The sequence below is a fragment of the Cuculus canorus genome, chromosome 28, assembly GCF_017976375.1.
Source record: "Cuculus canorus isolate bCucCan1 chromosome 28, bCucCan1.pri, whole genome shotgun sequence".
NCBI classification, from domain to species: Eukaryota; Metazoa; Chordata; class Aves; order Cuculiformes; family Cuculidae; genus Cuculus; species Cuculus canorus.
This window is the reverse complement of record NC_071428.1, coordinates 720,580-746,410: the sequence shown is the minus strand read 5'-3', so window position 1 is coordinate 746,410 and position 25,831 is coordinate 720,580. Positions and strand designations below refer to the sequence as shown.

The window sequence follows — 25,831 nt, the reverse complement described above, 5'->3', positions numbered from 1 at the left end:
ATGGGGGGAGATGTGGGGCTGGGAGGGGGGGTGGGGAGATGTGGGGCTGAGGGGGGTGGGGGGAGATGTGGGGCTGGGGGGGGATGTGGGGATGAGGGAGGGGGTGGGGAGATATGGGGCTGAGGGGGGATGTGGGGCTGAGGGGAGATGTGGGGATGGGGGGAGATGTAGGGCTGAGGGGGATGTGGGGATGAGGGAGGATGTGGGGCTGAGAGGAACAGTGGGGCTGAGGGGAGCAGTGGGGCTGAGGGAAACAGTGGGGCTGAGGGGGAGCAGTGGGGCTGAGGGGGTTCAGTGGGGCTGAGGGGAACAGTGGGGCTGAGGGGAGCAGTGGGGCTGAGGGGAGCAGTGGGGCTGAGGGAAACAGTGGGGTTGAGGGGAACAGTGGGGCTGAGGGGAACAGTGGGGCTGAGGGGGAACAGTGGGGCTGAGGGGGAACAGTGGGGCTGAGGGGAACAGTGGGGCTGAGGGGGAACAGTGGGGCTGAGGGGAGCAGTGGGGCTGAGGGGGAACAGTGGGGCTGAGGGGGAGCAGTGGGGCTGAGGGGGAACAGTGGGGCTGAGGGGAACAGTGGGGCTGAGGGGAGCAGTGGGGCTGAGGGGGAGCAGTGGGGCTGAGGGGAGCAGTGGGGCTGAGGGGTCTATGGGGTCTATGGGGCAGTGGATCTGTGGGGCAGTGGATCTGCAGTGGTTCCAGAGCTGATGAGACCCTCTGCGACCTCAAAAATCCCCTTTTGGGCCTTTTCCGCCTCCGGGAGAGAAACACAGAGACTGTGGGGATGGGATGGAACCGGGATTGGGATCGGAACAGGGATGGAATAGGATGGGATGGATGGGATGGGATGGGATGGGATGGGGTGGGATGGGATGGGATGGATGGGATGGGATGGATGGGATGGGGTGGATGGGATGGGACGGGACGGGACGGGATGGGATGGGATGGGATGGGATGGGATGGGATGGGATGGGATGGATGGGATGGGATGAGGACAGGGATGGGATAGGATGGGATGGATTGGATGGGATGGGATGGGATGGGATAGGATGGGATGGGATGGAACCAGGATTGGGATCAGGACAGGGATGAGATGGGGATTTGGACAGGGATGAAGATGGGGATTGAGATTGGAACATGGATGAGGCTGGAGCCGGAGACAGGGATGGGATGGGATGGGATAGTGACAGGGATGGGATGGGGATTGGGATGGAGACAGGGATGCAGACGGGGATCTGGACAGGGATGGGGTGGGATGGAGCTGGGGACGGGGATGGGGACAGAGACAGGAATGGAGACGAGGATTGGGATGGAGCTCAGACTGGGATGGGGCCGAGCTGGGAACGGGGCTGCGGATGCGGACGGCGTCAGGGATGGAGCTCCGGATGGGATCAGGGACCTCACAGCCGGACTGACACCTTCCCGCGCCGGACGGCTGCCGACAGGGTCAGCGCCGTCAATCCCATGGGATGAAGGTCCTGGAGCCGCATCCACTGCTGAGGATGGAACCCGGACCCCCCCTCCCCCCTCCACTGTCGATGTTTCCAACTCTGAGTCATTGGTCACATCCTTCGCAGACTGAGTCACCGCTGCAGCTTCTGCCCCCGTCGTGTTCCGGGAATCAGGAGACGGGTTGGGATGAAGGGACTCCAAAGCCCATCCAGTCCCACCCCCACCACCGGCACAGAGACCTCCGGCTGGATCAGGGGCTCCAGGAGCCATCTGACCTGGTCCTTCCTGCCCCCCATCCATGGATCCAGCATGGATCCCTCTGCAGATCCTCCTGCCCTCCATCCATGGATCCAGCCTGGATCCCTCTGCAGATCCTCCTGCCCTCCATCCATGGATCCAGCCTGGATCCCTCTGCAGATCCTCCTGCCCTCCATCCATGGATCCAGCCCGGATCCCTCTGCAGATCCTCCTGCCCTCCATCCACGGATCCAGCCTGGATCCCTCTGCAGATCCTCCTGCCCTCCATCCATGGATCCAGCCTGGATCCCTCTGCAGATCCTCCTGCCCTCCATCCATGGATCCAACCTGGATCCCTCTGCAGATCCTCCTGCCCCCCATCCATGGATCCAGCCTGGATCCCTCTGCAGATCCTCCTGCCCTCCATCCATGGATCCCTCTGCAGATCCTCCTGCCCTCCATCCATGGATCCCTCTGCAGATCCTCCTGCCCTCCATCCAGGGATCCCAGGTTGGTTTCACCATCCCAATTCTCTCGTTTCCTTTTGAATTCCAGGTGTTTTATTGCCGTTGGGTTTATTGTTGAATATTAAAAAGAAACCTCAGCGCTCTCCTAGTTCGGAACACGGGAGAAAAACGCGGGATATGGATTTGGGTTGGATTGTTACGGTAAATAGTTAATAAAGAAGATTAAGACAGTACTGATACCTCCGCGGCATCGCGAAGGGCCATCAGGAATCGTTCGATAGATGCGAGATTCCGTCAAAACGAGTTATTTAATGGGACTCTAAATACATGGAGTGGAGCGAAGGGCGTCGGGAACGCAGCGCTCCCCATTCCAGGGCCGCACGCGGAGGTTGGAGATCGTTAAGCGCTCGTCAGGGGACTCACACGGATAAAGCAGCTCCGAGCGGAGCTCTGCGCGGCTCCAGGAACCTTTTTCCTCGCTCTCTCCCGGCGACGATCGCGGTTTCCGCCCCGATCCGAGCGTGCGAAGGCGCCGAGGACGCTGCGGTTCTGGGCATGTCCTGATCCGACATCACCCATCGGTGCTCCGGGCGCGGAACGGGAAAGCGAGAAGGGTCAGTTCTGCTCCAAAGCCGTTCAATCCGTCTCGGAAAGCTCCGGATGGGCAAGACGGTGATTTCTCCTGGATTCACCGCCTGCTGCTTGACCTCGGCGCAAGGTGAGAGCTCTCGGCGCTCCGGCCGCGGAACCCCGACGCGGTGACTTCCTCCAGGAAGCTGCCAAGCAAAGCTCCGGTGAACAGAGACACGGGACCACCTCTCGCTCGCGCGGAGAGAAAGAAATGCCGGGACCTGGCCTCGAGCCTTCCGACAACGCCCACGAGCGCTCCACACCCTCGAAACGGATTACTTTTCTCCCCCACGGCCACCGGGATCGCCACGCAGCGGCGCTCACGTGGGGAACGGTGGCAAAGAGGAGAAGAGCTGCCCACAACACGGTAGAAAAAGGGAGTCATGGAGTCATTGAGGTTGGAAAAGGCCTCTGAGCTCATCCAGTCCAACCGTGGGATTGATCCCTGTCCGCGAGCGCCATGGTCACACCATGAGTGACCCACTGGGTTGGGTTGGGATGGGTTGGGATGGGTTGGGATGGGTTGGAGACTCTCCCACTGCCCCGGGCAGCCTCGGATAGAGCTTCGCCGCTCATTCCCTGAAGGAATCTTTCCCAATATCCACTCTAACCCTTCCTTGGCACAACTTGAAGCCGTTTCCTCTCATCCCATCCCTTGTTCATCGGGAGCAGAGCCCAACTCTCGCCTGGTTCCAACTCCAGACGCGCTCCAGCCCCTCAAGGTCTTCCCTGGGGGCCCAAAACCGAACCCAGGATTGGAGGCTGTGATCCAACACAACTCCCTCGCAGCGCAGGGATTCCCGTCCCTACGAGGACGCGTCTTCCCCTCCTCAGGCTCGGCCCAAAGCCCATTTTTCCCGTCCCCGAGGAGGCACCAGCGGGGAGGAGACGGGGCCTGAGGGTCCGTGTGGGAGCACAGCACAGAGACGCTTGGATCAGGATCATCTCCGGGGTAAAGGGGATCTATCCGGACTTCTGTAAAGCCTTTGGCACCGTCCCCACAGCATCCTTCTCTCTAAATTGGAGAGAGATGGATTCAATGGGTGGACGGTGCGGTGGATGAGAAAAACTGGTGGGATGGTCGCAATCAAAGAGTAGTGGTCAATGGCTCAAAGTCCAGATGGAGATTTGTGACCAGTGGTGTCCCTCAGGGTCCGTACTGGGATCAGTGCTGTTCAATACCTTTATCAATGACATCGACAGTGAGATCGAGGGCACCCTCAGCGAGTTTGCAGATGACACCGAGCTGAGTGGGGCAGTTGCCACACCAGAAGGACGGGATGTCATCCAGAAGGACCTGGACAGGCTGGAGAAGTGGGGCTGGAGAACCTCAGGGGGTTCAACCAGGCCAAGGGCAAGGTCCTACCCCTGGGTCGGGGCAATCCCCGGGTTCAGTACACGATGGGGATGATGGGATGGAGAGCAGCCCCGAGGAGAAGGACTTGGGGTGCTGCTCGAGGAGAAGCTCGACAGGAGCCACAACGTGCGCTCCCAGCCCAGAAACCAACCGTGTCCTGGGCTGCATCAAGAGAAGCGCGCCCAACAGGGAGGGAGGGGATTCTGCCCCTCTGCTCCTCTCTGGGGAGACCTCAGCGGGAGGATTGGGGCCAGTTCTGGAATCCTCAACAGAAGAAGGAGATGGAGCTGTTGGAACGGGTCCAGAGGAGGCTCCGAGGATGCTGCGAGGGCTGGAGCACCTCCCGTCCGAGGACAGGCTGAGAGAGTTGGGGTTGTGGAGAAGAGAAGGCTCCGAGGAGACCTCAGAGGGACCTTCCAGTACCTGAAGGGGCTCCAGGAGAGCTGCGGAGGGGCTGTTCATAAAGGCTGTGGGGATGGGACGAGGGGGAACGGGGATAAACTGGAGAGGGGCAGAGTTAGACTGGACATGAGGAGGAATTTCTTCACCATGAGGGTGGGGAGACCGTGGCCCAGGTTGCCCAGAGCAGTGGTGGCTGCCCCATCCCTGGAGGGGTTCAAGGCCAGGTTGGATGGGGCTTTGGAGCTCCTGATCCAGCGGGAGGTGTCCCTGCCCATGGCAGAGGGGTTGGAACTGGATGATCTTTAAGGTCTCTTCCAACCCAACCCATTCTATGATTTTCTACCACTCCCATTTCCAGACCCTCCCACCACTCCTCAGGATGAATTCAGTCAGGGAGAACACACAAAAGCTTTAGGATTTTCCTGCCCTTCGCCACTCAAATCGGGACCTGCCAGCACGGAGCACCGGATCACAGCATCGGCACGGATCCATCCCCAAATGCTTCGCCCCATCCGAGAGGTCTCCGGTCCCTTCCAAAAGGAGGTGGCAGCTCCTCGGGCACCCGGAGCCGCGGCCGCCCTCTCGCCTCCCAGCAACAAAGGCAGGAAGGACGGCGTTCGGGGTTGTTTTTCTGCTCGCTCTCAGCCTTCCTGTGCAGATGATAAGGCAGGAAGAGGCAGGGTGGGAACCTCCTGCCGAGGCATCCTGGACATTTCGCAGCCGAGGGCTTTCTGGAACGCGGTCCCTCGAGCAGACGGGGCCACTGCTCCTGCCTTGCTTCCCAGCCCTCCATCCACACCGAGACCTCGCTCCAAGCGCTGCCCAGATCGGAGCAAAACGAGCCACGGGGAAAGCGCTGAGCACCGAGCGTTCATTCAGGCGGATCCCAGTCCCGCATTAGGGGTTGGGGCAAACCTAAGCACAAATCCAGGCAGAGAACGGATTGGGAGCAGCCCTGAGGAGAAGGGCTTGGGGTGATAGGGATGAGAAGCTCCACAGGAGACGGGAATGTGTGCTTGGAGCCCAGAAACCCCCCTGGGCTGCATCCCGAGCCATGGGACCAGCAGGGAGGGACGGATCCTGCCCCTCTGCTCTGGTGAGACCCACCTGGAGGCTGTGTCCAACTCTGGAGTCCTCAGCACAGGGAGGACATGGAGCTGTTGGTCCAGAGGAGGCCACGGAGATGATCCAAGGGCTGGAGGGTTGGGGCCAGTTCTGGAATCCTCAACTGAAGAAGGAGATGGAGCTGTTGGAACGGGTCCAGAGGAGGCTCCGAGGATGATCCAAGGGCTGGAGCACCTCCCGTCCGAGGACAGGCTGAGAGAGTTGGGGTTGTTCAGCCTGGAGAAGAGAAGGCTCCGAGAAGACCTCAGAGCAGCTTCCAGTGCTAAAGGGGCTCCAGGAAAGCTGGGAAGGGGCTCTGGATCAGGGAGAGGATGAAGGGAATGGTTTTGAGCTGCAAGAGGAGAGATTGAGATGAGATCTTGGGGAGAAATGTTTTGCTGTGAAGGTGGGGAGGCCCTGACCCAGGTTGCCCAGAGCAGTGGTGGCTGCCCCATCCCTGGAGGGGTTCCAGGCCAGGTTGGATGGGGCTTTGGAGCCCCTGATCCAGCGGGATGTGTCCCTGCCCATGGTTGGAACTGGACGGGCTCTGGGGTCCCTTCCATCCCAACCCATTCCATGTTTGCATTAACATGGTGTGAGAAGGTGGTTTGAGTTCTTGTTCCCATCGCAGCTCTGCTGTGTCACCTCTCAGGTGACAACGGGAACCGTTCCTCTCTGTCCTCACACAGCAGAGGTATCCGAGTGGGTTTTAGGTTTTGCTTCTGCTTTATCAGCTCAAGATTTGCAGCTACACCTTCGATTCGTGCTGCACTGAGGGCCATCACCTGGTGTTCGGGCGCCAACCACAACGCTTGGCCCGACCTGCGAATTATTTACAGAAAAACTGGGAGTTGGTACTAAAAATACGCATTTCAAAGAGTGAAGGGGGGAAAATGCAAAGGAAAACAAAATCAACGCTGTTCCTGTTTCTGGGCTGACTCTGATGAGGTCCCATCGGAGACCTCCAGGGTGAGAACTGCCAAGGGTCTCATCCTCCAAACCTGCCCCGAAGAGAGTCACGAGATGGTTTGGGTTGGAAAGGACCTCAAAGCCCATCCAGGTCCAACCCCTCTGCCATGGGCAGGGACACCTCCCGCTGGATCAGGGGCTCCAAACCCCATCCAACCTGGCCTGGAACCCCTCCAGGGATGGGGCACCACCACTGCTCTGGGCAATCTGTTCCAGGGCCTCCCCACCCTCACAGGAGAACATTTCTCCCCAAGATCTCATCTCAATCTCTCCTCTTTCAGCTCAAAACCATTCCCCTCGTCCTCTCCCTGCACTCCCTGATCCAGAGCCCCTCCGCAGCTCTCCTCAAGCCCCTTTCAGCACTGGAAGCTGCTCTAAGGTCTCCTCACAGCCTTCTTCTCTCCAGGCTGAACAACCCCAACTCTCTCAGCCTGGCCTTGTGTGTGAGGTGCTCCAGCCCTCGGATCATCTCCATGGCCTCCTCTGGCCTCTCTCCAACAGCTCCAGGTCCTTCCCGAGGACTCCAGAACTGGATGCTGGGTTCCAGGTGAGGAGCAGAGGTGCTCCAGGCCCTGGCATCATCTCCATGGCCTCCTCTGGCCGCCCTCCAACAGCTCCAGGTCCTTCCCGAGGACTCCAGAACTGGATGCTGGGTTCCAGGTGAGGAGCAGAGGGGTTCCAGGTGAGGAGCAGAGGTGCTCCAGCCCTCGCATCCCCTCCGTGGCCTCACGCTCCAACAGGTCAATATTGTTCTTACGTTGGGGACTCCAGAACTGGACACAGAACTCCAGGTGGGATCTTCCCAGAGCGGAGCAGGTGGGCAGAATCCCCTCCCTCCGCGCTGGCCAGGAGTCTTTTGATGCCACCCAGGACACGGTTGGTTTCTGGGCATCTCCCTGCCTTTTAGACACCTCCACAGGCGACTCAACCCCCTCCTGGGAAGCACATTCCAATGGTTTAAACTGTTCCCATTGCCTCCACTCTGAGACCTTCTTTATAAACACAGCAAGTTGGATTTCCCACTCCTCAAAACAAAAAACCCCACTTCCTCCAACACCACAAGCAGCCCCAAAGCCTTGTTTGGCTCCTGCTTTCCAACCAAAAGAGGATGGATTTCCCTTAAGCCGCTCCGAGGAACACAGATGTTGGTCACAAATTAAGTTGGCCCGGTAAGAACAATGAAAGCGCGGGATTAGTGCGCTTACGGGGAGCATTAATGCAACAATCGCCTTGTTTATTGTGATTTATCAGCCCTAATCCTGCAGGAATACACGACGGTTCGTTAAGGGAAGGCCGAGGGATTAGCGGAGGGGTTAAACACCATAAAATCTGGGTTCCTTCCCATCGCACATCTCCCACGGGTCAGCCGGAAGAGCCGAATCCCACGCGCTCTGCACGAGATGATGCTGAGGGGTTTCTATCCATAGGGATGGAAAAGAAGGGCAAACATCGAACGAGAGAGAGTTTGGACATCAGGAAAAACATCTTCAGCGAAAGGGTTCTCCAGCCCTGGAACGGCTGCCAGGGAGGTGGTTGAGTGTCCATCCCTGGAGGGGTTTAAAAGATGGACAGATGAAGAGCTTGAGGATATCATTGCATAGTGGACAGGGATGGTTGGATTTGATGATCTCAAAGGTCTTTTCCATCCTAGGAATTCTGTGATAATAAGGAAGGATGGAAGTGATTCCCTGTAAGTAGGTCAGGATGCGGCAGTCAACAGGCCGTGCGGGCGGAGTTTGTTCCCTCTCCGGTCAGAACAAACCCAGTGGCTTTACGAGGCGTGAGAGGAATTGTGTTTCTTAATAAAATAAAGGAATGGGTTGGGTTGGAAAGGACAAAGTCCATCCAGTTCCATCCCTTGGGACACCTCCCACTGGATCAGGGGCTCCGAGTGCCATCCAACCCCACCTTGAACCCCTCCAGGGATGGGGCACCACCACTGCTCTGGACAACCCCTTCCAGGGCCTCCCCACCTTCACAGGAGAACATTTCTCCCTCAGATCTCACCTCAATCTCCCCTCTTGCAGCTCAAAACCATTCCTGCAACCTCGGAGTGTGTTTGGGTGTCACAGATTGAGCACAAACCGGTCCCGGGGGGCGATGGAGACGGCTCACCGGCTGCCAGGCTGCTGAGGAACTGAGGTTTTGGCATCCTTCGAGATGACAATTCACTTAACTTCTCTCTTTTTATCAGTCAAAAGCAGCTCGTGTGTCCACTGATCCCTTTTTTCCTACAATTTTCAGGCTTGGCTGAAACAGGATTTAGTTCAAAGGCCACTTTGTAAAGCAGAAGGTTGGGGAAGCTGGGTAATTTGGGCAGGAATTGGTCGATATGTGGGCTAATACAGACTTGCCTTCGTAACCCAGTTCGTAAAAGCAATTTACTGCCGGGCTGGCAGCAGCCCAGGAGCCTTCCAACCATCTGACACGAAATAGGGGCCAAATTCCAACGTGGGCATCGTGGATTTGGAGGCTTTGGGTGTTTTTTCCAAGCGAGTGATGCTCGGAGCCACTGGATTTCCGTGCGAGGGAATTGTTACGGTTTCTGTGCCGGCAGCTTTGAAGCCTGAAGATCCCTTACAGGCCAGGAAAGGAAAGGGAAAAAGCACAGGGGTTTTATAACCATCAAACCAGTGGATGGCCTGAAAACCGAGCTGTGTTTTACCCTGTTCGCCGCACTCCAGCCCTCCTGCAGCACCAGCCTCCGGGTGAGCGTTTCCCGGCCGCCAAGAGACTCCCGAGGCATCCAGAGCCGTTTGCTAGCTCCGAAAATTCCATTCTAAACACTGAGATGGAGAAATTCTCCTCCCTGTTGCCGGCCTGCGCGTTGTGCACAACTTCTCACCCTCACAGCAGAACATTTCTCCCCAAGATCTCAGCTCAATCTCCCCTCTTGCAGCTCAAACCCCTTCTCCTCATCCTTCCTCTGCCCTCCCTGATCCAGAGCCCCTCCACAGCTCTCCTGGAGCCCCTTCAGGTTCTGGAAGGTCACTATAAGGTCTCCCCGCAGCCTTCTCCAGGCTGAACAACCCCAACTCTCTCAGCCTGGCCTCGTGCAGGAGGTGCTCTCAGCCCTTGGATCATCTCCGTGGCCTCCTCTGGACCAACAGCTCCGTGTCCTCCCTGTGCTGAGGACTCCAGAGCTGCACACAGGGCTCCAGAGTGGAGCAGAGGGGCAGAATCCATCCCTCCCTGCTGGTCCCACAGCTCAGGATGCAGCACAGGTGGTTTCTGAGCAAAGAGAGCCCATTCCTGGCTCCTGTGGAGCTTCTCCTCCCCCAGCACCCCAAGTCCTTCTCCTCAGGGCTCCTCCCAATCCATTCTCTGCCTGGATTTGTGCTTGGGTTTAAGACCCAACTAAATGATTGCTCGGTCCCCAGAGGTTTCCTCTCAGATCACCTTCCAGGCCTCCTCTGGACCCATTCCAACCGTTTCACCTCCTTCTTATCTTGGGGACTCCAGAACTGGACACAGAATTCCAGGTGAGGTCTCAAAAGAGGAGAGGAGCAGAATCTCCTCCCTCGTTTGCTGGTCCCACGGCTTTGGATGCAGCCCAGGGTGCGGCGTGATATGAATATCAGAGTGTGTGGTGAATTATAAGCAGGAAAAGCTCTATCCATCTACTCCTGAATTCAGGAAAACACCCTCAGCTCGGCAATAAGTCCCTCAGAGATCCTGAGCGGAGCTGGGCTCGGGCCGGTTACGCGCAGCTCTGTGTTTTAGTGCCCAATAAAGGTCCCTCAGGCGTCACAAATCCTCTCTCCTGTCAGCGATTCCACACACGTGGCACCTGCAATAAAGCATCCGATCGTTACCTTTTGGTGTTGTGGATGGTGGTGCCCCCCAGGACAATCCGGACGCCCGGGTTAGTGCGGTTCAGGTTGTAGACGGTCAACGCCTCTTCGTACGTCGCCCCTCCGATGAGGAACACGATGATATCTTGGGGCCTGCAATAAAAATCATAGGATCACACAATGTCCTGAGTTGGAAGGGACCCTCAAGGATCAGATTCCAACTGATGTCCCTACACAGGACACCCCAACATTCACCCCACGTGGCTGAGGGCATTGGCCAAACGCTCCTGTCAGTCTTGGGGCTGTGTCTGCTTCTCCGGGAGCCGCTCCGGAGCTCCTCTGGGGAAAGAACCTTCTCCTACAGTCCAACCTAACCCACCTCGGCACATCCACCATTCCTTCGGCTCCAGAGGGAAGAGCTCAGCGCCTGCTCCTCGTCCTCGTGTGAGGAAGCTGCAGAGCATGATGAGGTCTCTCCTCAGTCTCCTCCAGGTTGACCAGACCAAATGACTTCAACCTCACACGACTTCCCCTCTAAACCCTTCACCACCTCCGTGCCCTCCTCTGGACGCTCTCCAGCAGCTTTAGATCCCTTTTATCCCAAACCACACCCGGTGCTCAAGGCCGGACCACACCAGCACGGAGCAGAGCGGGATGATCCCCTCCGTCCCACGGCTGGCGGTGCCGTGCTGGATGCCCCCCAGGACACGGTTGCCCTCTTGGCTACCAGGACACAGCCGGGTCGTGGCCAGCTTGCCACGGACCAGGACCGATGGGTCTCTTCCTGGGCTGCTCTCCGCCCTCTCCCAATCTGGGAGGAGCTCTGGGGCTGCTGTGTCCCGGGTACAAAACCCAACACTTGTTCTCGTTAAATTCCACGTGGTTGGCGATTGTCCACCTCTCCAGTTTGTCCGCATCCCCCTTTAGGGCCTCTTTGCCTTCAAGATATAAACGTCGCGACAGGATCAGATCAAACATAAGGATAAATCCTGCACCACGAGGCCACAATCCGGGTAATTTCTCTCCTCGGACCATTCCTGATGCATTTGAGCTCCAGACTGACACCATCCTCCAGCCCATTAAATCCCTTTGAAAACATCATCGCTCCTCAGCGTTCCCACGAGGCGCTGACGGTCCTTACAGCATCCTCGGCAGCGCCCACGCTCCCCGCGGAGCTCCCCGTGACACATCCGCCCATGTTTAATGCATAACGAAGACGCCGCTGCGGCTGTTCAAGCGCGATCGATGCACGAGTCAAACGAGGACAAGAGCGGCGCTTCAGCACTCTCGGGCTCGGTTTGTAGGGCACGGAGCAGGCGGAGCTTTGCTGTGGATGACAACCGCCGGGATTCATGTCTGTGTTTACCTCGGAGGCTGCGTTCCTCAACCATCCTGTATGGTTCCTGAGTCCTGCATCCAGTTCTGGAATCCTCAGCACAGGGAGGACACGGAGCTGTTGGGGCAAGTCCAGAGGAGGCCACGGAGATGATCCAAGGGCTGGAGAACCTCCTGTACGAGGACAGGCTGAGAGAGTTGGGGTTGTGGAGAAGAGAAGGCTCCGAGGAGACCTCAGAGTGACCTTCCAGTACCTGAAGGGGCTCCAGGAAAGCTGCGGAGGGGCTGTTCATAAAGGCTGTGGGGATGGGACGAGGGGGAATGGGGACAAACTGGAGAGGGGCAGAGTTAGACTGGACATGAGGAGGAATTTCTTCACCCTGAGGGTGGGGAGGCCCTGGAACAGGTTGCCCAGAGCAGTGGTGGCTGTTCCATCCCTGGAGGGGTTCCAGGCCAGGTTGGATGGGCCTTGGGCAGCCTGGGTTAGCAGGATATCCATGTCCATGGCAGGAGGTTGGAACTGGATGATCTTTAAGGTCCCTTCCAACCCAAACTATTCTATGATTCATCCCACAAACTCCAGCACCTTCTGTTTTCAAGCAATGACTGCACCTTCATGGAATGGTTTGGGTTGGAGAGAACCTCAAAGCCCATCCAGTGCCACCCCTGCCATGGGCAGGGACACCACCCGCTGGCTCAGGGGCTCCAAAGCCCCATCCAACCCGGCCTGGAACCCCTCCAGGGATGGGGCACCACCACTGCTCTGGGCAACCTGGGCCAGGGCCTCCCCACCCTCACAGGAGAACATTTCAGCCTCACTAAAATGTGGTCATTGCTGATAAAAACCCAATAAGACGTCGTGTGTGAAGGGACGAGGATTGTTCCTGTGCTGGGAGCAAAAAGCCTTCCACAGAAACCCTGGGGCATTTAACAGGCACTGGAGAAGACTCGGAGAATCACTGGGATGGCATCATCTGGGAATCTGGTCTTCACCCGTCTGGGAATCATCTTCACCCAAAGGAAGCAAAGCAGCAGTGGGTTCTCCTCAAAGGAGATGAACGCTGGAAGGGATACGGAGCAGCCGACCGACACGCAGCAGGGAGAGGAGGATGTGGCGCTTCTAACGACTCCATAGCCTCACTCCAAAGGCCGCATTTACCTTTAATGACTTCACTGCCGACCGATCAGCTCCAACACCGCCAGCTCGAACCGGAGAGCAGAGCTCAACGACAGTTATTAGCCACGGTCACCTAGTCCCCATGTGTAAATCGGAGCCTGGTTTCTTCTCCTCGCTGTGGATTTACAGATCCTTGTAGAGTTTCCTCAGCAAGTTTGCGGATGACACTAAGCTGGGTGGAAGTGTGGATCTGCTGGAGGGTAGGGAGGCTCCAAAGGGATCTGAACGGGATGGATCAATGGGCTGAGACCGATGGCATGAGGTTCAACAAGGCCAAACACCGGGTTCTGCACTTGGGGCACATCAACCCTGTGCAGCTCCAGACCAGGGGAAGAGTGGCTGGAGAGCTGCACAGAGGAGGAGGACCTGAGGGGAATGGTTGACTGACCATGAGCCAGCGGTGGCCCAGGGGGCCAAGAAGGCCAATGGCATCTTGGCTTGGATCAGAAACGGTGTGACCAGCAGGGCCAGGGAGGGGATTCTGCCCCTGGTGAGACCACACCTCGAATCCTGTGTTTAATTCACTCCAAGAAGGATGTTGAGGCTCTGGAGTGTGTCCAGAGAAGAGCAACGAAGCTGCTGAGGGGCTGGAGAACGTCTGACGAGGAGCGGCTGAGAGAGCTGGGGTTGTTTAGCCTGGAGAAGAGGAGGCTGAGGGGAGACCTTATTGCTCTCTACAACTACCTGAAAGGAGGTTGTGGAGAGGAGGGAGCTGGGCTCTTCTCCCAAGGGACTGAGGACAGGACAAGGGGGAATGGCCTGAAGCTGCGCCAGGAGAGGCTCAGGATGGACATCAGGAACAAATTCTTCACAGAAAGAGTCATTGGGCACTGGAACAGCTGCCCAGGGAGGGGGTTGAGTCGCCTTCCCTGGAGGTGTTTAAGGAACGGTGGATGAAGTTCTTAAGGGACATGGTTTAAGAGAGCTCTAGGAATGATTTGACCCGATGATCCAGTGGGTCCTTTCCAACCTGGTGAGTCTATGATTCCATGAAATCTACCTGGAAGGATCATTCTAGTGATCTTTCCCGTTCCCACCAGGAACAGCAACGGGCTCAGAGGGGAGAGCTCACCATCAGACTATTTTTGGTGCTCTACAAATAAGCAGCAGATGGTGCGGAGTGGAGTTAAGGGTAAAATCCATCACGGGAACATCCTGGCAGCTTGGCGCAAGGACTTCATCCTTTACCAGAGCCCTTAAAACAGGAATGTTGCATCCTGGCCAGCAGGAAGGGTCTGAGCAGCCCTCTCCAGGGCATCTCCTTGAGGACACAAGACCTGCAAAACCAGAACACGGCTCTGCCGGGTCCGAGCTTGGTTTGTCTACGGGCAGACCACAAAGAGAGCAGCAGATCTGGAAGGGGCAGATGTATTTCAGTCCCAAGCTCTGCCCTACGAGGCCCCACATACCTATCGCGCAGCGTGTTGGGACCCAGGTACGGGAACTGGCTGTCCTTGAGCTTCCCTTTGATGAGCTGATCCAGCGTTTCTTGCAGGAGAGGCTGGTGCTGCGTGTAGACGTTCTCCACGCCCTGCAGGGCAAGAGAAGCTCTTGTTACGAGTTAATAGAGGAAGGCGGCAGGCAAAGAGAGAAAAGGGGCTATAGGAAAGCTGGGAAACCCGCTTCCAGGAAGTTTTTGGCTATGGAGGTACTGGAATGATGACCGAGATGGAGCCCAAGGGGGTCTTGATCAGGGAATGCAGGGAGAGGATGAGGGGAATGGTTTTCACAGACTCACAGAATAGTTTGGGTTGGAAAAGACCTTAAAGATCATACAGTCTCACCCCCTGCCATGGGCAGGGACACCTCCCTGTGGATCAGGAGCTCCAAGGCCCATCCAACCTGGCCTGGAACCCCTCCAGGGATGGAGCAGCCACCACTGCTCTGGGCAACCTGGGCCAGGGCCTCCCCACCCTCATGGTGAAGAAATTCCTCCTCATGTCCAGTCTAAACCTGCCCCTCTCCAGTTTATCCCCGTTCCCCCTCGTCCCATCCCCACAGCCTTTATGAACAGCCCCTCCGCAGCTTTCCTGGAGCCCCTTCAGGTACTGGAAGGTCACTCTGAGGTCTCCTCGGAGCCTTCTCTTCTCCAGGCTGAACAACCCCAACTCTCTCAGCCTGTCCTCGGACGGGAGGTGCTCCAGCCCTCGCAGCATCCTCGGAGCCTCCTCTGGACCCGTTCCAACAGCTCCATCTCCTTCTTCTGTTGAGGATTCCAGAACTGTCCCCACTCCTCCCGCTGAGGTCTCCCCAGAGAGGAGCAGAGGGGCAGAATCCCCTCCCTCCCTGCTGGCCGCGCTTCTCTTGATGCAGCCCAGGACACGGTTGGTTTCTGGGCTGTGAGCGCACGTTGCGGCTCCTGTCGAGCTTCTCCTCGACCAGCACCCCAAGTCCTTCTCCTCGGGGCTGCTCTCCATCCCATCATCCCCATCGTGTACTGAAACCGGGGATTGCCCCGACCCAGGGGTAGGACCTTGCCCTTGGCCTGGTTGCCCCTCCTGAGGTTCTCCAGCCCCACTTCTCCAGCCTGTCCAGGTCCCTCTGGATGACATCCCGTCCTTCCGGTGTGGCAACTGCCCCACTCAGCTCGGTGTCATCTGCAGACTTGCTGCAAGAGGGGAGACTGAGATGAGATCTGGGGGAAAAATGTTTTGTTGTGAGGGTGGGGAGGCCCTGGAACAGGTTGCGGAGAGCCGTGGTGGCTGCCCCATCCCTGGAGGGGTTCCAGGCCAGGTTGGATGGGCCTTGGAGCCCCTGATCCAGCGGGAGGCGTCACTGCCCATGGCTGGAACTGGATGAGCTTTGAGGTCCCTTCAAACCCAACGCATTCCATGATCATCAAATCAGCAGTTGACAGATCCATCAGGTGTTAATCACTGAACTCCAGATTTAGAGCAGCTTTTCATCAACCACCTCCTGCTGTCTCCAAAGAGAATTACACCCTAAAAGCCCCGTGCATTTTACTATTAAATCTCTGAAATCCACACCACCTGGCACTGAACTGCACGCGAGTCCTGCTCCTGACCGACTCCTGAGGCCGTTCCCTCTCGTCCTCGCACATCGGAGAAGGGCCCAACGCCCACCTCTCTTCAACCTCCTTTTAGGTTTGCCCGAAACTGTCATTATTTCACTGGTGGCGGATCTGTACCTTCAGCCCTTTGAGGAACTGTTTGGTGATGGCCACGGCATCCTTGGGACTGAACAGGTCACTGCCCCGGACCCGCTTCCCTCCGTACTCCACGACGGCGGCCACCAGCTGTAGAGAGAGAGGCAAAAAGAATCCTGTTAACCTTGGAAACCAGCTTCCAGGCAGGTTTTTGTTGATGGAGGTACTGGAATGACGACGGAGGAGTCAGCGAGATTGATCCCAAGGGGCTCCTGACCAGGGAGAGTGCGGCGAGAGGGCGAGGGGAATGGTTTTGAGCTGAAAGAGGGGAGATTGAGATGAGATCTTGGGGAGAAATGTTTCGCTGTGAGGGTGGGGAGGCCCTGGCCCAGGTTCCCCAGAGCAGTGGTGGTGCCCCATCCCTGGAGGGGTTCCAGGCCAGGTTGGATGGGGCTTGGAGCCCCTGATGGGCTTTGAGGTCCCTTCCAACCCAAACCACTCCACGCTCCATGAGTGCAGTGCCGAGATCTACGACAATGCAGTGCCGAGAGCGGCAGGGGAAGGGAGGGGGACGAACAGCATTCCCCACATCCAACGAGGGCGTCAGCGTGCGGCGACGCTGCCGGCACGAGGACAGCCTTTCATCACCACAGTCTGCTGCACAGACAGCAGATCCTCCACACAAGGTGACATCATCCTGCGCCTCCACCTCCTCTCCAGCTGCTCCCTCTGTTTTCCAGGCGCTGCCGCCCTCTCCCTCCCCGCCAAGCTCCAGGAATTCTCTCCTAGTGCCTGCTCAGCTGGAACTGGGAAAGAGGTGGCAAGGAAGAGGGGAAGGAGGAAGGAACCAGGCTTGTTTACAAGCCACGCACCCATCCTAGCAGCCTCCTGGCACGCCTGCCTCTTTCCTTCACTCAATCCTTTCCAACCCTGCTGATTTATAGCTGGAAATTAAGTGATTACTTATGATTTTTACAGTTACAGCCAAGCTCGGGGCATCTTTTCGCAAGATGTGGGACAACTCAACCAAAAAGCATTATGTGCAGGTGAGATTTACACCCATTTATGATGATTTTCCACCTCAGTGGCCTCCTGTCGGCCCGGCTGCGGTTACCTTGCGGTATTTCTCGGCCACTCCGCGGTTCCGGAGGTCTGCGAGCAGCCCGGGCAGACCGCTGCTGCTGTGGCGCTCGTAGTGGAGGGCGTAGAGCATCACCAGCCGGGCGGCGTCCAGCTCCGTCACCTTGGGGTTCTGCAGGAGGCGGCGCACGTTCTGCAGCGAGAGAGAGAGAGAAGCGTGAGCGGAAAGGCCTTCAGAGGACGTTAAATCACTGGAATAGTGAAGCCACTGCCTGGCAACAAACCTGCACACGGGAGGAACACGAGAGAATGAGAATCGGAGAATCGTCAGGTTTTGACTTTGAGATCATCATCTCCAAACATCCCCATCCACTACTAAACCATGTCCTCAAGCACCTCATCTCCTGCCTTTTAAACCCCTCCAGCGATGGGCACTCAACCACCTCCCTGGCAGCCGTTCCAGGGCTCGAGAACCCTTTCAGTGAAGGAATTTTTCCTGATGTCCAATCTAAACTTCCCCGGACGCAGCTCGAGGCCGTTCCCTCTCATCCATCTCCTCTCAATGGGGAGAAGAGACCAACACCCGCCTCTCTGCAACCTTTTAGGTGGTTCTGGAGAGCAATAAGGTCTCCCCTCAGCCTCCTCTTCTCAGCTGAACACCCCCAGGGCGCTCAGCCACTCCGCATAACTTTGTTCTCCAGCTCCTTCCAACCCCGTTCCCTCCTCTGGACGCGCTCCAGGACCTCAAGGTCTTTCTTGGAGTGAGAGGCCCAAAACTGAACCCAGGATTCGAGGCGCAGCCTCACCAGCGCTGAGTACAAGGGAGATAAATACTAAAACCATGGGATAGTTTGGGTTGGAAGGACCTCAAAGCCCATCAGTCCCACCCCTGGGACACCTCTCACTGGATCAGGGGCTCCAAAGCCCCATCCAACCTGGCCTGGAACCCCTCCAGGGATGGGGCAGCCACCACTGCTCTGGGCAATCTGTTCCAGGGCGTCCTCACCTTCATCTTGAAAAAAATTCTTCTTAATGCCTCATCTAAATCTTCCCCTTCTAGTTTGAGGCCGTTCCCCTCATCCTCTCCCTGTACCCCCTGATCCAGAGCCCCTCCCCAGCTCTCCCATAGCCCCTTCCAGCACTGGAAGCTGCTCTAAGGTCTCCTCGGAGCTTTCTCTTCTCCAGGCTGAACAACCCCAACTCTCTCAGCCTGGCCTTGTGCAGGAGGTTCTCCAGCCCTTGGATCATCTCCATGTCCTCCTTGCGTTGGGGATTCCAGAACTGGACACAGGCCTCTAGGCAGGGTCTCACTATTTGCTGTGATTTGAGCGATGCTGACGACTTCCAAACACCCCGGCTAAAATCCAGGCTTTGGGGGAGGATCCAAACTTTGGCAAAGTCACAAATTCACCCGGGAGGGCAGGGACAAGGCCCGCAGAGATGTTTCCACGCAAGAGTTTCGCTCCTGCGCAGGCAGCACGGCGGCAAAGCCGGAACGAGCGGGAAGTGCATCAAACAGAAAAGCTATTGTCCTTCGGAGCAGACGGGATTGAAACCCTCCCATTCATCTCTCCAGGCTCAAGCACTGTGTCGGGATTAATGAGAGATCGAAGGAAGAGTAACCGAAATGTACTGTCCTGGGCGCCCGGGGCCACTCCGAAACCCGCAGAGGCTGAGGTTACAGCAGAGAGAGAACAATTCCGCCTTTATTCCACGCACTGGCTTATTCTTCATTGTTTCGGTGGCCTTGGCCGTTCAGAGCCCGCGAGAGGGGACGGCCTGGGGCAGCACAGCTGGAGAGATACGGAGCTCTCGTGGAGCAAGCTGCCAGCTGCGTGGTTTATTTCCCAGCTGCTCCGCGTTTTCCAGTGGGTCCGTTTTCCAGTGGGTCCCGGTTGTTAGAAACACAACAGAGCCCTTCAGGCCGTAAGCAACGGGCGGACGGCTTCTCGGCTTTAAAACTGTACAAAGAAAACTGCACGGAATGGTTTGGGTTGGAAGGGATCGCAAAGCCCATCCAGTTCTGCCCCCTGCTACAGGCAGGGACACCTTCCACCGGATCAGGGGCTCCAAGACCCATCCAACCTGGCCTGGAACCCCTCCAGGGATGGGGCACCACCACTGCTCTGGGCAACCTGGGCCAGGGCCTCCCCACCCTCACAGGAGAACATTTCTCCCCAAGATCTCATCTCAATCTCCGCTCTTTCAGCTTAAAACCCTTCCCCTTGTCCCGTCCCTGCACCCCCTGATCCAGAGCCCCTTCCCAGCTTTCCTGGAGCCCCTTTCAGCACTGGAAGTTGCTCTAAGGTCTCCCCACAGCCTTCTCTTGGCTGAACACCCCCAACTCTCCAGCCTGGCCTTGTCCAGGAGGTGCTCTCAGCCCTCACGTCATCTCCGTGGCCTCCTCTGGAGGCCTCTCGCTCCAACAGCTCCATGTTCTTCCTGTGCTGAGGACTCCACAAGTGGACACAGCACTGCAACACCTGGTTAAGCGCGGACCAAGACCCGAGACAGCGTCAGCGTGATCTCCAGTAACCGCCCCGCGCCACCCCAGCACGGCCACACGCTCCTTTTAACCACAGAGCGGGTAACGCCGCTGCCTCGCTGCCACATCGGATCATCCCCATCCTTCAGTGGATCCGGAACAGCTTCATAAAGCAGAGCAGCACTTTCCAAATCGGCCTCCACCACCGAGCACCCAACCCTTGACCGCTAACGCCCGGCGTATCAACCCCAACAGATCACGGCACGGTGAGCTGAGGGCTTAGAACTCAAATCTTTGACTTCTGAGCTGCAAAAACTCGGTGGAGAAACAATAACGCAGCAAGAGAACCTCAGGGGATCTTTGCAGCGAATATATTTGATGGCTCCGTTCCCAATTCAGCGCTTAGTCACCCAAATTCTGCCAAACATCAGCTCTCAAAGCGTTATCTTTACGCACGCCCCGTCTGCACAGCTGTGACGGCTTCCGCAGCCTCATGGGCATTCACAGCAGCTCAGGAGCTGTTAACGAATCACAGCACTGGAAGAGTTATTGATATTAATACTGATATTATCCCCCAGCTGCTCAAGTGGTGGTGAAGATTCGCCTATTCCCAACCTGTCGAGGGGGATTGTCTGTATTTTCTGGTCAATCTGCATCTCCGGGCCGGGAGAAAGAGGCCGTTGTGCTGCGCGACTTCTACTTTAGCTAGAAATAATTAAACCGTTGGGTTTTGATGCTGAGCTGTGGCTGAACTCTGCTATAACACAACCGCCCTCAACAATACGGCTCTTTTTTGGAGCCACAATCCGTCAACGCTGATGTGCGGTCAGACACCGGGTCAGCGGTGGAATCCAAGGCGCCGGCACGGGGTCAGCGCCTCGCTCTACACTCACAGGAGTCTCTGTTCGGCTCTTCCAGCCCTCTTGACCAGGGAAATCTTTTCTCTCTGAGCCTTCACACTCGTTTTCAGTTAAAAAGAAGAGTTAAAGCCAGCACCTCTATGAATGGTCCGGTTTTGACCCTTTAGTGGGTTCCATTTCTTCTCCAAGCCCAAAACACAAGGAATTTCTGCTCGAGGCAGGGCCCAAGTGTTTTTCTCCGCCGGTGCCTGCGTGGGCAGCTCCCCAGGAGCAAACCAACCGCATAGAATGGAGGAATGTTTTGTTGTGAAAGGCAAAGACAGAGCTTGCAAAGATGCTTTTTGAGCCAGTTATTAACGATGATTCATCGCCATCTGAACCGAACGGGGAGGAGAAGAGGAATCCCGACATCTAACATCCCTGCCCGGCAGGATATCTGCACGCAGAACTCCCACCGGCTGCCAGAACCAAACTTCCATCAAGGAGGGAGTCACAGGATCATCCACCTGGATGCAAACAAAGGATCGAGGTGGGAATTTGAGGCCGAGGTACCTGCAGAGCATTGGAATGGTCGTTCTGGCAGGCCAACTCCTGCTCCACTTCCGACACCTCCAGCAGGTTCCGCTCTGCCACCAGCCGCGAGAGCTCTCCCACTACGGTCACGTGCTTGGATACCGTGCCGGACATCTTCTTGAACTGCGGGTAATTCTCCACAAAGGCCTGCGACGGGGAAACCAAAACAACCGGTTGGTCAAAAGCAAAGCCAGAGGCTGCGGAGGGGCAGAACTCGGCGAAAAATCAAACAAACTAATTGGCATCAATAAAAACAAGAGGAGCAGCGGGGGTGGGTGCTCAGGCACCTCGATCCAAGGTGTCCGTGGGATTTCTCCAACTGCAAGGGTTCTGGAAGGGTTGTATTTTTTATTTACTCTTCCAGGATTACAGAATCCTTGAATCAGAGTTCAGGCGTTCAGTTTTCAGAACTCAAATCCAGATCTCACCTTAAATGTTGGGTTCGCTTTCGGGCCCCTCGCTCAAACGGGGACATTGAGGGGCTGGAGCGCATCCAGAAAAGGGAATGGAGCTGGGAAGGGGCTGGAGAACAGGGGTTGTGGGAGCAGTGAGGGACCTGGGGGGGTTTAGTCTGGAGAAGCAGAGGCTGAGGAGAGACCTCATCGCTCTGAGCAGCTCCAGGTTGGAACCAGGCGAGAGTCGGGCTCTGCTCCCACCAAACAAGCGATGGGATGAGAGGGAACGGCCTCAAGTTGTGCCAGGGAAGGATTAGGTTGGATATCAGGAAACATTCCTTTCCTGACAGGGTGGTGAAGCCCTGGCCGAGGCTGCCCGGGGCAGTAGGGGAGTCCCCCGCCCCAGAGGGGTCACAAACCGTGTGGCCGTGGCATCTGGGGACACGGTTCAGTCTCACAGTTGGACTGGATGAGCTCAGAGGGCTTTTCCAGCCTTAATGTCTCTCTGATTCCATGATTCTATGACTGTCAGGGTACGAGAGCGGTGATTTGCACTATCCTGCAATGGATGGGCTGTATAAAGCCCAGCAAGTTACGTGTAGATTGTCCATACCTTCATATCTGCGATGGATTCCAGCTTCTGCTGCTCCTTCGGTTTCCTCCTCTGGAAATCCTCCATGAGGTTCTTGATGTTACTGCCGATCTCTGCAAAGTTCAGGTACATGTTCTGCACAGAACAAGACAGGGGGGTGAGAAATCCATTCCAACACAAGTCTCCACGTCACCGGAACAGGATGGATCTGTGCCCAAAGCACCGAGAAGCCACGGCACGTCACCTCCCTGCGAGCGGCGCTTGGGCGAGCGGCTCTGGATGGGGCCACGTGTGCAATAAAACTATTAAACGGACACGTAATCACGTGCCAGACACGATCTGCACTACGCATTGATTCGAACATCACCACCTCAATGCTAAAACCCAACAGAAAGTTCCTTCCCTATGGAAAACCAAAGAATGGAACCCAACCCCCCAATTCAGTGGCTCATGTGGATCACAGGATCACTGGGTTGGAAAAGAGCTCCAGGCTCAGAGTCCATCCTCGCTGAGATACCTACGTTGGCGTAGAACTCGTCGTTCTCAGCCGACAGGACAACCTCTCGGAGATCCTTGCTTATCCCCGGGACGCGGGAGAGGTCGATGCGGTTGTTGTTAATCCCCAGCAGCTCGTGAACCATCGCCTGGTAGGTCCACTGGTAAGGGTGGCGAGAGAGAAAGGCAAACGATGACCAAAGGAAGATAACGAAGCACTGGAAATCAATGGATTCCAGGCTGAAACACAGCTTCTCTGAGCAACCTGGGCCCAACCAGGGCCTCTCCACCCTCACAGCAAAACGTTTCTCCCCAGGATCTCACCTCAATCTCCCCTCTTGCAGCTCTAAACCGTTCCCCTCATCCTCTCCCTGATCCAGAGCCCCTCCAAAGCTCTCCTGGAGCCCTTTCAGCACTGAAAGCTGCTCTAAGGTCTCCCCGCAGTCTTCTCTTCTCCAGGATGAACAACCCCAACTCTCCCAGCCTGGCCTCGTGCAGAAGATGCTACAGCCATAACCTCTGTGGCCTCCTCTGGGCTCACTCCAACAGCTCCGTGTCCTCTCTGTGCTGTTCACACAGTTCTGATTGTCTCTGCTCTCTCCCCCTTCTCTGGTTGCAAAGACACCACAGTTAAACCGGGAAATTCCCTAAAAGTTCCTTTGCTCCTCATGCAGCAGCGGGAGTTAGAATCACAGAATCATAGAATGGTTTGGGTTGGAAGGGACCTTAAAGATCATCCAGTTCCAACCCCTCTGCCATAGGCAGGGACACCTCATACTGGATCCAGGGCTCCAAGGCCCATCCAACCTGGTCTGGAACCCCTCCAGGGATGGGGCACCACCACTGCTCTGGGCAACCTGGGCCAGGGCCTCCCCACCCTCATGGTGAAGAAATTCCTCCTCATGTCCAGTCTAAACCTGACCCTCTCCAGTTTGTCCCCTTTCCCCCTCGTCCCATCCCCACAGCCTTTATGAACAGCCCCTCCACAGCTTTCCTGGAGCCCCTTCAGGTACTGGAAGGTCACTCTGAGGTCTCCTCGGAGCCTTCTCTTCTCCACAACCCCAACTCTCTCAGCCTGTCCTCGGACGGGAGGTGCTCCAGCCCTCGCAGCATCCTCAGAGCCTCCTCTGGATCCATTCCAAGAGCTCCATCTCCTTCTTCTGCTGAGGATTCCAGAACTGGCCCCAATCCTCCCGATGAGGTCTCCCCAGAGAGGAGCAGAGGGGCAGAATCCCCTCCCTCCCTGCTGGCCGCGCTTCTCTTGATGCAGCCCAGGACACGGTTGGTTTCTGGGCTGGGAGCGCACATTGCGGCTCCTGTCGAGCTTCTCCTCGACCAGCACCCCAAGCCCTTCTCCTCGGGGCTGCTCTCCATCCCATCAACCAGTAACACCAGTAACCCCAGCAATACAGAGGCGCTGGCGGTGGCGAGGGCAGCCTGGCTGCGGCTCCAGGTGCTGCCTGCTCACCAGGCTGACCCACGGCAAAGCGCATCCCCCAGAAAGAAGAGGGGACAAATGGCTCTGGCTGGAATCCACAGCAGAGCGTGGAAAAGAACCGCGTAACAAACAGCCTGTACACATAAACCCTTGGAAAAGGCCCTGCCAAACACCAGGACTCCAAATGGAAAGTGTGTCTTAAAGTGACCTGGTTTTCCAGGGCTCTGAGCTCAGACTGGAAAACCAGAGCAGGAGATAAAAGGATTTCAGGAAGAATGGGGACAGGAGGCAAAGGCTTTTACCCTCCCAGCATAAGCCTGGCCCTGCACAGCGTGAATCCCTACCAGCTGCCATTCCCTAGGGCTCGGCGCGCTTCCAGAGCTCCCATTCCCACCTCGGCCCCTGCGCGAGGATTCACCTGGTTCAGGAGTGGGGTGATGGCATCGTCAGAGCGGTCCAGAATGAGCAGCAGCGGAGGAACCTCAGTGCGGCGGAAGTCGAACAGCTCGTACTCTTTAGTGATGACTTGCTGTCAAGGAAAAGGGGGAAAAAAAAGCCACTTGATGTTCTGTATTCCCAGAAAATGTTTCCTCTTCCTTTGGATTCAGGTGAAGAAGAAGCGAAGAGCTGGTGAAAAATGGAGTTGTGAAGGCATCAGGCATCTCCTACTTCTGACCTTCACAGAAACCAAGGTTCTTCCCCTGCTCTGTGGTTGGAAGGAGGAGGAGACGAGGGATGCGACCGGACTGAAGCCGTGCAACCACGAATCATGGAATGAATTGGAAGGGACCTCAAAGCCCGTCCAATTCCACAGGAAAACATTTCTGCCCAAGATCTCACCTGAATCTCTCCTCTCTCAGCTTAAAACCACCGCGCCTCATCCTGTCTCACCTGGATCTACAGCCACTCCCCAAGTAATAATAAAGGAATAAATGATAGAATTTACACGGATAGAATGAAAAAAAAAGGCTTTAAAGGGAGAAGATTTAGATTAGACATTAGGAAGAAGTTCTTCGCTGTGAGGGTGGGGAGGCCCTGGCCCAGGTTGGATGGGCCTTGGAGCCCCTGATCCCGCGGGAGGTGTCCCTGTCCACGGATGGAACGGGACGGACTTTGAGGTCTCTTCTGACCCAAACCATTCCATGATGCTGTGGAAAAGTGTATTTCCTCTCAAAAGGATCCATATTTTAAATGGATCAACATATAAAAATATTAACCAACGTCGCCAAATGTATTTCACGTCACTGTGGGTTCTCTCCTTACCTTCACACATTCAGCCAACCTCTTTGCTGGCTCGGAAGAGAGCTGGTACCGAATCATGGGGCATTTCTTGAGGGACAAAAGCAGAGCAGTCAGTCCTTGCGTTGTCCTGGAGAGCTGAGCCGGATCCCAGCTGCGGCCCTGGAAGGAAAGGCTGCATTTAGGACAGAGACACCATCCTCGAGCTCCTCCTCGAACACAGACCGATTTCGAAGTTTTAAAGCCTTAAAGTAAACTACGGTTTGGCTGGAGGAGCAGCCGAGGCCACCACCCGGATTCCTCAGGTCCCTCTTCCCACCAGGATCAGCTCCTCACCCTGAGCCGCCCACCATCACATCCAGCTTATAGAATCATCGCATCACTTGGTTGGAAAAGACCTTGGAGATCAAGTCCGACCATCCCTGTCCACTACTAAACCATCTCTGAACGCCTCACCTACGTGTCTTTGGAACCCCTCCAGGGATGGACACTCAACCACCTCCCTGGGCAGCCTCTGCCAGTGCCCAAGAACCCTTTCTGTGAAGAAATTTTTCCTGATGTCTAATCTAAACCTCTCCCGGCGCAACTTGAGGCCATTTCCTCTCTTCTCATCCCTTGCTCCTTGAAAGGAGAGACCAGCACCCACCTCA

At 56.5% G+C, this 25,831-nt stretch overlaps 2 protein-coding genes across 4 annotated transcripts in view; one reads left to right on the top strand and one right to left on the bottom strand.

Annotated features, from left to right (window-relative positions):
* Nucleotides 1-1,228: 1,228 nt before the first annotated feature.
* Nucleotides 1,229-5,896, top strand: LOC128849416 (protein VASP homolog). 2 transcript variants are annotated; one of them, XM_054051225.1, is made up of 3 exons: nucleotides 1,229-1,440; nucleotides 1,572-2,193; nucleotides 4,898-5,896. In XM_054051225.1, exons 1-3 carry the CDS (start codon nucleotides 1,240-1,242, stop codon nucleotides 5,515-5,517), a joined length of 1,443 nt encoding a protein of 480 aa, XP_053907200.1. In that variant the 5' UTR covers nucleotides 1,229-1,239; the 3' UTR covers nucleotides 5,518-5,896. The 2 variants fall into 2 exon arrangements, with proteins under 2 accessions (XP_053907200.1, XP_053907201.1); XM_054051226.1 differs by having other exon boundaries at nucleotides 1,229-1,469.
* The window catches only part of VPS45 (vacuolar protein sorting 45 homolog), a 28,071-nt gene continuing 4,425 nt past the window's right edge, over nucleotides 2,186-25,831 (bottom strand). The window contains exons 6-16 of one of the 2 annotated variants that reach the window (XR_008447378.1): nucleotides 25,206-25,343; nucleotides 24,361-24,471; nucleotides 22,531-22,665; nucleotides 22,031-22,144; nucleotides 21,002-21,169; nucleotides 17,139-17,297; nucleotides 16,067-16,174; nucleotides 14,328-14,449; nucleotides 10,428-10,559; nucleotides 8,620-9,188; nucleotides 8,025-8,159 (exon numbers count right to left, since the gene is read on the bottom strand). Coding sequence is in view for 1 of the 2 variants with exons in the window: in XM_054051224.1 (XP_053907199.1) it covers nucleotides 2,839-2,926; nucleotides 10,428-10,559; nucleotides 14,328-14,449; nucleotides 16,067-16,174; nucleotides 17,139-17,297; nucleotides 21,002-21,169; nucleotides 22,031-22,144; nucleotides 22,531-22,665; nucleotides 24,361-24,471; nucleotides 25,206-25,343 (1,275 nt within the window). In the remaining variant the exon portion in view is untranslated. Of the gene's footprint in view, nucleotides 2,927-8,024; nucleotides 8,160-8,619; nucleotides 9,189-10,427; nucleotides 10,560-14,327; nucleotides 14,450-16,066; nucleotides 16,175-17,138; nucleotides 17,298-21,001; nucleotides 21,170-22,030; nucleotides 22,145-22,530; nucleotides 22,666-24,360; nucleotides 24,472-25,205; nucleotides 25,344-25,831 lie in introns of those variants that run through there. The other variant, XM_054051224.1, reaches the window with a different exon arrangement.